Source organism: Ornithodoros turicata, chromosome 3, assembly GCF_037126465.1.
Source record: "Ornithodoros turicata isolate Travis chromosome 3, ASM3712646v1, whole genome shotgun sequence".
Classification (NCBI taxonomy): Eukaryota; Metazoa; Arthropoda; class Arachnida; order Ixodida; family Argasidae; genus Ornithodoros; species Ornithodoros turicata.
In genome coordinates, this window is record NC_088203.1 from 34,123,704 (window position 1) to 34,133,220 (window position 9,517).

General features: G+C 46.7%; 1 protein-coding gene across 1 annotated transcript; it reads left to right on the top strand.

The window, feature by feature from the left end:
- The first annotated feature begins 4,095 nt into the window (after positions 1-4,095).
- On the top strand, positions 4,096-8,292 carry LOC135389280 (uncharacterized protein K02A2.6-like). Its single transcript, XM_064619343.1, has one exon. It carries the CDS (start codon positions 4,096-4,098, stop codon positions 8,290-8,292), a length of 4,197 nt encoding a protein of 1,398 aa, XP_064475413.1.
- The last annotated feature ends 1,225 nt before the right edge of the window (positions 8,293-9,517 follow it).

Sequence of the window (9,517 nt, forward strand, 5' to 3'; positions counted from 1 at the left end):
AAGATCGTGTCACTTCCCTGCGCCGGGCTGACGAGCTCCAAGTAGAGCTAAACAGCAGTCCTCGGCTGGGAGTGCACGATCAAATGGTAAACATATGCTAAACGTGCAGTCACAGAGCTTCGGCTATTTTCCTTTGTATATGTACTTGCTGGCTTGCACTGCGGCCTCCACAGGTGGCTCCGTCACCGTGGATCATTGACGTCTCGCCGAGACGCACTGTTAGCGCCAACCCAAGATCGTGTCACTTCCCTGCGCCGGGCTGACGAGCTCCAAGTAGAGCGAAACAGCTGTCCTCGGCTGGGAGTGCACGATCAAATGGTAAACATATGCTAAACGTGCAGCCACAGAGCTTCGGCTGTTTTCCCTTTGTATATGTACTTGCTGGCTTGCACTGCGGCCTCCACAGGTGGCTCCGTCACCGTGGAACATTGACGTCTCGCCGAGACGCACTGTTAGCGCCGACCCAAGATCGTGTCACTTCCCTGCGCTGGGCTGACGAGCTCCAAGTAGAGCGAAACAGCTGTCCTCGGCTGGGAGTGCACGATCAAATGGTAAACATATGCTAAACATGCAGCCACAGAGCTTCGGCTGTTTTTCCTTTGTATATGTACTTGCTGGCTTGCACTGCGGCATCCACAGGTGGCGCCGTCACCGTGGAACGTTGACGTCTCGCCGAGACGCACTGTTAGCGCCGACCCAAGATCGTGTCAGTTCCCTGCGCTGGGCTGACGAGCTTCAAGTAGAGCGAAACAGCTGTCATCGGCTGGGAGTGCACGATCAAATTGTAAACATATGCTCAACGTGCAGCCACAGAGGTTCGGCTATTTTCCCTTTGTATATGTGAAGTGGAAGGAAAAAGACGCGGAAACAGATTTTAGGGGAGTTAGAAACACTAGTTTATTACGTAGGGAAACGTTAAAAAGCAAAATGGGCAAGGGGTTGACGTTTCGGCGGAGGCACTGTCTTCGTCAGGACAAAAGGGACGCAGGGGGTCACAGATTGCTTAAATAGGTTGGGTAAGTGACGTCACAAACGATGCAAGTACGCCACGTGGCTGTCGTCAGTGAGTCAGATACTGGAATATTCCACAAGGTCAAGTCCGGGTGGTGATGTCGTGCTTCTTGGGGAGTCAGCTCAGGGTACGTGAGCTTTGCTTAGGCCTTAGCTGAAAAGAAAAAAACACAACAAACGAAAAAGGAAAAGGAAAAACGGGAAAGTATAACCCATCTATGCGACCACATTCCTTATTGTTGAAAGTACACCGGGACCTTCGTTAATGATTTATTGGAATTTGTAAATGAGATAAGATTCGCGTTGTTCCCTGCTTCGATCTGAGCTAAAATTTGACTGAAGAATAAAAAGTGACACATCATTTATTGAATGTCCTGGTTGTTTGAAATGGCAAGAAACCGGGAGGTTTGGCTTCTTTGTAACGTCAGACCGGTGGTTGTTCAATCTGATCCGAAATGATGTTTTGGTCTGGCCTACGTATTGTGCCTTGCACATGTTGCACTGAATGACATAAATGACGTTAGATGAGTTACAGTCCAAGTCGCCTTTAAAGGGACCGAAAAGTGAATATAAACCTATTGAAACTTTATGTTCAGCGAAAAGCTTGAACCTTCAAAAGTTCAAATGTCAAAGAACTCCGCTGAAATCGCTGTAGTTTTTCTGTAATCGAATTTTCCATAATTGCATGTCCATGGACCTAGTAGGAAGCCGAGCAGTCTGTCAACAATTGCATGACCTCGCGCCATCTGTCGAGGACGCATGTAATACGCGCACTTCCGGGCGCTAATCCGACGAAAACGAAAATGGCAGTGGGCATTTGTGACCACTTTCTACGTCGAGAACGTGGATCCTCTTGAACATGATGCGCTGGAATTCCGCATTCGAGAACTGTCGCTCACACAGAACTGTTGTTCGTGCGTTAGCGTGGTGGAAAGTGTGTTCTTCGCAGCAGAAGATTCCTCGTCCAGAGATTAGTCGGAGTCACATATTCGTCCTCAGCAGTAGCTCACCCTGCCGTGAACATGGACTGCTTTGTGAAACTTCCATGTATCAGGGAGAAGCACTTGTGTAAGCCGAAACAAGCGCTGTTTTTTCGTCGTGCAGGTGTTTATGTGTGAAATGCAAACCGACGGATACTACGGATGGATACTACGGTTTTTACTGCCGAGAGGTAGAGAACTCGTGTGGAAGGCAGACAGACAATTGCATCAGAACTAACGAATATTTCGAAATACTGTGCCTTGACACCGAAGTACTGCAAGTGTCTTATACATACATCCGAGAAACCGAAGAGCATGGCAACATACACGGCAGCGCCGTGTGGTCTTTACGCGCTACTTGAACGGCAAACTGGACGGAAAGCCCTTATTTCTGCAGGAAATTCCGTTATACCACCTGTCTTCCATTCACAAGAAGGATATGGGGTGCTCCGAGAAAATACAATAGAAAGTACTCCACTGGATCTCGATCTGCGTCATGCATGCAATTAGGGATGCTTTCCCATCAGTGCGCAAACTTGTAGAAATGTTGATGTCAGCATATTTTCATTTCGTGCTTGCTGCAAGTTTTTCTCATTGCTTTTTCTTTGCTGTCACAGCATATTATAATTACTAGTTTGCTCCTGGAGGGTTAAGTAACCTGTGGGCATAGATGTATTTGTAGGTTATACTCATGTCTCAATTGTATATGTGAGAAGTAAGATAATTTTCATCAGTGTCATTTAGCTGAACTGTGTTCATAACCTTTTAGTATACTTCTTAGTGACCACGTTTCCAAATGTCAATTAATATTTGAACCAAGATTGGGATTTAACACTTAATTAACTCTGTTTTGCTAAACGGAGTACTTGTAACTGATTCATTATCACGTCACCAACTAACATTTGTAAAGAAGGACTTGAGGGCTGACTTCAATTATTATTAACCCTTGGTCTGGGTTCAAAGTTAACCATGCACCATTGGTGTGCATAGTACTCCAAAATGGCTAAATAATTTATTGCATAAGTTCTCTGTTACTGTAATTGAGATGTACTTTTGTAAAGTACTTTTGACAGCCCTGCAAATTGAAACTGGCTTCAGTGTACACTACAAATGCATCGTAACATTTGATTGAAATATAATATAAGAGCAGAAGCAACGTTTTGTCACAACTCAAACTATATCTTTCTTTTTTATTGTCCAGGGATTTAGGAAACAGAGTAGGACTTCCTGCCCTCTGATGTTTTGACGTACTTGATAGAGTTGTAAAACCTGCAACAAAATAAACAAAAGACCTATAAACAGGTTTGTCTTTTGCTTTTGAATTTAACAAGCTAGTTATATTTTACCATTTGTTCACTTTTGTATTCTCTGTTGGTGAAAAGGTTACAGGAACAATAATGCTGCAGATCAAAGAATGACCTGTCATCTTGATGAAGATGAGAACATTTCTTCAGGCACGCTAAGTGAGACAAAAGAAATGTACAATGAAGGTTGTACAAAAACAGCACATCTCCGTCGACTACAACTTTATATATGTGGATGTTACCACATCGTGTGTAGTTTCCATCCAAAAGTAGGTCTAGGCAAGGTTGTTTGGTAGTTGTTGGCATGTTGATGTGCTATACCGTTATAGCACATCAATATAGATGAGGGGCAAACACAGTAGACAGCGTGATGGCTGCAAACTCAAGTGAAGATTTATTCAACAGAACAAGAAACCGAAAGCATGAGTAGAGAAAGGCAGTGCCCATGCAGTGTATGGTGAACCACACTAATCTCTGAGAAGGTAGGATCGGAAGAGCAATAAAGAGAAATGACAGTTGCGTCCGAGATAGGGGAGCTCTGCAAATTTAGGACCAATATGATGTGGTAACTGTTGTGTTGTTACGGCCATATCGGCATGAGCATGCGGACCAGATGGTCAGCACGATGGTCATCGAAAATAAAGAGAAAGAAGTTGATCTCCTCATGGACGGTCGCGTCATGCCGGCTCCATGGAAGTTGGATTCATTCTTACAAAGGTAGTTATTTCCTTCCGACCGACACCACATTGGCGACGAGGGTTTTGAGAAGAGAAGGAACTGCACCACGTTGAAGATTCATCATGAGCTTCGGCGGTATTACGCCTCCGCCCACGTTCTTATCCACTCCCGGCAAGCCTAACGTTCCATGGACGCAATGGAGACAACTTTTCTGCAATTTCTTGGGAGCCTCAGGAGCTGAGGAATCCACATCAAAAAGGAAGAAGCAAATCCTTCTACATTGCTTGGGGATAGAAGCCCTTCGCATTTATAATACGCTTCCAGAAGTAGTACACGAAGCTGCGCAAACTGCATCACGTGAAGCCGGCGCAACACCGTCTACAAGTACCGTGTCAGGTACAGTGACGCCTGTCCCTGACGAGTACGAAACGGCCCTACGTACTTTAGATGCTTACTTCGCTACCACCATCAACGTGGTGACGGAACGCCACAACTTCAGGAGAAGAACTCAGCTACCGGGCGAGAGCATTGACGATTTTGTTTTGGCCTTACGGGAGTTATCCGCTTCATGCAACTTTGGCGCCCAAACTGAAGACAACTTGCGAGACCAATTTGTACAAGGAGTATATTCGCAGCAAATACGTGGGAGGCTTCTCCTTGACGGATCGGCTCTAACGTTTTCTCGTGCCGTGGACATGGCAAAGCATTGTAAAAGGGTATCGGACGAAACCCAGTCCTTCGTACATGGTGATGTCGTTCAAGCCATCGGCAACGCTCCGGCGTCGAAGACCCGAGGGCGTCAAAGTAAAGGACAAACGCGCCAGCTGCATCATTCCAAGAACTCTCAGCGCAAGGACGGAGCGCAAAGACTACGCTGCCATCGGTGCGGGTCAACGCAGCATCTCGCAAATGCTTCGAATTGTCCAGCGTTTCACAAGCGTTGCAACAGCTGTGGCAAGGTTGGTCACTACGCCACAGTTTGTCGAGCGTCGAAGACACCGACGAAAGTACAGGAGCTTTCTACAGAGGAGGATGAAGTTCTAAATGTCGTGGTACCTTCAAAGGAAGGGCAAGGTCTCTTCATCGAAGCGCGTCTTGAAACTGTACCGGTAAAGTTCTTAATTGATACGGGATCGTCAGTATCCTTTCTGCAAGAAGATCTCTTCAGGAGACATTTCGCTCATCGTTTCACTTTGGTTCCACCACGTACTGCTTTAGTGGATTACTCAAGACGGAAGATTGATGTAAAGGGGTGCTTCGAGGCTGCCGTCACTTACGAAGACAAACACCATGCTGTTCGCTTTTTCGTAGTTTCCAGAGGAACAACGTTATTGGGACTTGACGCCATCAAAGGACTCGGCATACATATTGAAGGTGGAACACTCAGCTGCTATGAAACGTCCTTCGCTTCATCAATGCTACCAGACTCACTTGCACAGGACTTCTCAAGACTATTTTCAACAGAGCTGGGTTTGGCTAAGGGATTTACCCACAAGGTGAAAGTTCGTCAAGATGTCCCACCCGTAATTGCTAAACTACGTCGACTTCCATTGGCAGTTCGCGACGCTGTTACGGAAGAGCTGCGTCGCCTTGAAAAGGAAGACATAATAGAACGGGTTGAGGCGTCAGAATGGGTTTCCCCCATTGTAGTAATTCCAAAAAAGGATGGAAAGATTCGCCTTTGTGTGGACCTTCGTGAGGTGAACAAAGCCATCATACCAGACCTGTTCCCTCTTCCACATACAGAGGAACTGCTGAACGCGCTAGCAGGAGCTCAGTACTTCTCTCGAATCGATTTAACGTCAGCGTACCATCAAGTCCTTCTGCATCCTGAAAGTAGGAGCTTGACCACATTTATTACCCATGATGGACTCTACAGATTCAAACGGGTCTGCTTCGGACTTTCATCTGCGCCCGCCATGTTTCAAAGAATGATGTCTTTGATACTCAAGGATTGCTCCAGAGTATTATGTTACATCGACGACATCATTGTGTTTGGGAGACACAAAGCGGAACATCAAGAAAATCTTCGAAGAGTGCTCACCGTCATTCGCTCAACCGGATTGAAGCTCAATGCAAAATGTGTGTTCGAGACACAGGAGCTTGAATTCTTAGGGCACCACGTAAGCACTCATGGATTACGTCCGCTTCGTTCTCAAGTGGAAGCAATTACACATGCACCAGCACCAAACGATGTTGCTACCCTACGTTCGTTTTTGGGACTTGTAGGTTTTTACTCAAAGTTCGTCCCAAACTTTGCTACGCTCGTGGAGCCTATGCGTGCCCTACTACGAAAAAATCAACCCTTCCTGTGGACAGACATTGTCAATGACAGTTTCAATGCTGTGAAGTCACTCTTCAGAGAAGACCGTGTCCTCCACCCGTTCGACCCTACACTACCAGTAATCGTCACGACAGACGCTTCTTCGTACGGGTTAGGAGCTGTTCTGCAGCAAATGCAAGGCAATATGTATCGGACAGTTGCTTTTGCTTCACGTACCCTTTCTTCGCAAGAGCGCAAGTATGCTGTAGCGGAAAGAGAAGCGCTGGCATGCCTATGGGCGTGCGAGCACTGGCACGTCTACCTTTGGGGTCGTCCTTTTCTTATTCGCACAGATCACCAAGCCTTGGTGACATTGCTATCGGCACGCGGCACAGGAAGACGTCCACTGCGACTTAGTAGATGGACAGAGCGCCTTCTTCGTTACAATTTCACAGTCGAGTACTGCCGTGGTACCGACAACAAAATAGCAGATGCGCTGTCGCGATTGCCCCTGTCACACGATGCCCAGACTGAAGAGCTTAATCAGGAATTCGACTTTGTTGGCCAAATCGAAACGTCTGTAGCGAAGACAGACCTTCAATTAGCATCACGGAATGATCCGATCTTGAAACAAGTCATGGAGTTTGTGATGGAAGGATGGCCGTTAAAGCAAGACTTGATACCAAGTCATCAGCCATTTTTTCGAGTTCAAGAGGAACTCACGGTATTCGAAGACCTCCTAATACGTGGAGATCGCATAGTGGTACCACCAGCGTTCACGGGACATCTCATACAGCTAGCTCATGAATCGCACCCAGGCATCGTGCGCACCAAGCAGCGTTTAAGGGAGAAATACTGGTGGCCACAGATGGATAAACAAGTTGAGAATGCTGTCAAGTCGTGTCATATTTGTCAAGACGCCGATAAAAGTGCGAAGACGGCTGACACGCCACTGCAACCCATTCCGTTTCCGAGCAGACCATGGAAGAAGGTAGCTGTGGACATAATGGGCCCTTTTGAAAAAGCTCCTCCTGACTGCAGATACGCCATCGTGATGGTGGACTATTTTTCTAAATGGCCAGAGGTCAAGTTCTGCGCGAATGTGACAGCATCAACAATTTTGGACTTCCTGAGATCAGTGTTTGCACGTGAAGGCTATCCGGACAACCTGGTGTCCGATCACGGACCCCAGTTCATTTCACATCAGTTTGAACAGTTCCTCAGGGATAGAGGCATTCAACATTCATTTTCATCTCTGTATTATCCACGTGCAAACGGGCTTGTTGAAAGGTTTAATAGAGTTCTGAAAAACTATGTTCAAGCCACGTTCTTGGAAGGAAGACCACTGCGACAAACCGTCACCGAGTACCTGGGAGTGTACAGATGTACCCCGCATGCAACTACCGGAAAATCACCTGCTGAACTTTTACATGGCAGGAAACCACGGACACGACTGGACATCGTTGGGATACCGTCATCTTTACTTGAGGATGATCCTGCTGCAGCAATGACCAATTTACGTGAACGCGTGCGCAGGCATCAGCAACAGAGCAAGACCTACACGGACCAGAAACGTAGTGCCAAAGCGCCAAAATATAAAGTAGGAGATTACGTTCGGGTACGCAAACCAGGATTCACTCCAAAAGGAATGCCGTCATTCTCCAAGCCACTCAAAATCATCCGACAAAAAGGGAGGTACTCGTTCCAACTAGCCGACGGCAACACATGGAACGCATCAAAGTTCGCACCAGCGGCTATTCAACCAGCAAGCAGCAACCCCACACCTTCCACGGAATCCTTCAGGCTGGATTATCCCACCTACATTACTACTGCTATGGATGCCTCCGATGTCCCTGTATCCCAGTCACAACACGAGGCCAATCAAGAAGCGGCACCACAAGTTTACCCCCCTGCTACTGGCATCGGTGCGCCAACTGATGTGCCAGGGGCAGGATCACGTTTGCCTTCGAACGAAGGTGCAGGACAGCAGACACGTCTGCGGCCTCCGAGACATAGACGTCCTCCAAAAAGATACGGGGACCCCGTCGTTCATTAAGACTCACTTTTATTTGTCGCGTTTCAGTATACGTCTGCGTTGGGTATTTCACAAGGACTTTTTGTAGGGGGGGAGAATGTTGTGTTGTTACGGCCATATCGGCATGAGCATGCGGACCAGATGGTCAGCACGATGGTCATCGAAAATAAAGAGAAAGAAGTTGGATCTCCTCATGGACGGTCACGTCATGCCGGCTCCATGGAAGTTGGATTCGTTCTTACAAAGGTAGTTATTTCCTTCCGACCGACACCACAGTAACCTTGCATGGCTCACTACAGCTCTGACACACATTGAACAATTCCAGTAGTGGGGCTTCAAAGACAATGAACGTTCGCTGTTTCATTGGGCATTCAAGTGTAGAGGATGCATCTCTAGAAAATTAATTAGCGTTCCTTAGTCATAAAGTCATAACTACACCTCAACAGGAGGTATTCTTGTACCCTTCAAACAAGCTAGTAGTACTCACCGGTTTCTTCTCCTATTGTTGATGTCATACTAATGTTCTGCACCTGTCCAAAGACTCCAAAAAATGTCACAAAGTCTGCAACACGTAACAAATCTAGTGCTACCATCTGTGGACTTTGCATACCTGCTTTCAGCTATTTCTGTCATGTCAACTTGAGTGCCTGGATCACACACACACGAAGCAGTCTTGCGCCACTTCAACACTGGAAGGCCCCTAAAATTAAATTTGTTGATGTTGACAATGTTGAGTACGGGACAAGTAGGATAACATAAGTTAAATGGAATACGTCATCGCTATATTATAATTTATACATGTGTGACGCCTGTACGTACCTAAGACGTTGTGTTGAACTCGTCACCTCGGTGAACCAAAATCACTGGGTACTGAGCATCAGTGTGCTTCGTTACGTCTTCGCAATTCGCCTTCTACGGCATATTCGTAGTCATCGGCAGCAAAATGAGCTCAGCACACACGACACGACTGCTACATCTAATAACCGAGTGTTTCGAACAACATTCGTTTTCGCGCACTCTCCTGTTGAATCTTGTGGTAGAAAACGCCCGCCGCCGATGGTGAACGAACATGATTTTTGCATCCCTCAACACCAAAACTACACCAGGCATATGTAGGTCTCTCAAATAATTGACACAACAGCCACGAACATGTCATTCACTTATACTTCCCGCTTCGCGCGACCAACATGACCACCCACGACGTAAACAATAAACGCGATAACACAGATGGCCTTGCAGATGGCGC

What these genes read in the sequence shown, in the direction of transcription:
- LOC135389280 (XM_064619343.1), top strand. Translation starts at nt 4,096, where the DNA reads ATGAGCTTCGGCGGTATTACGCCTCCGCCCACGTTCTTATCCACTCCC.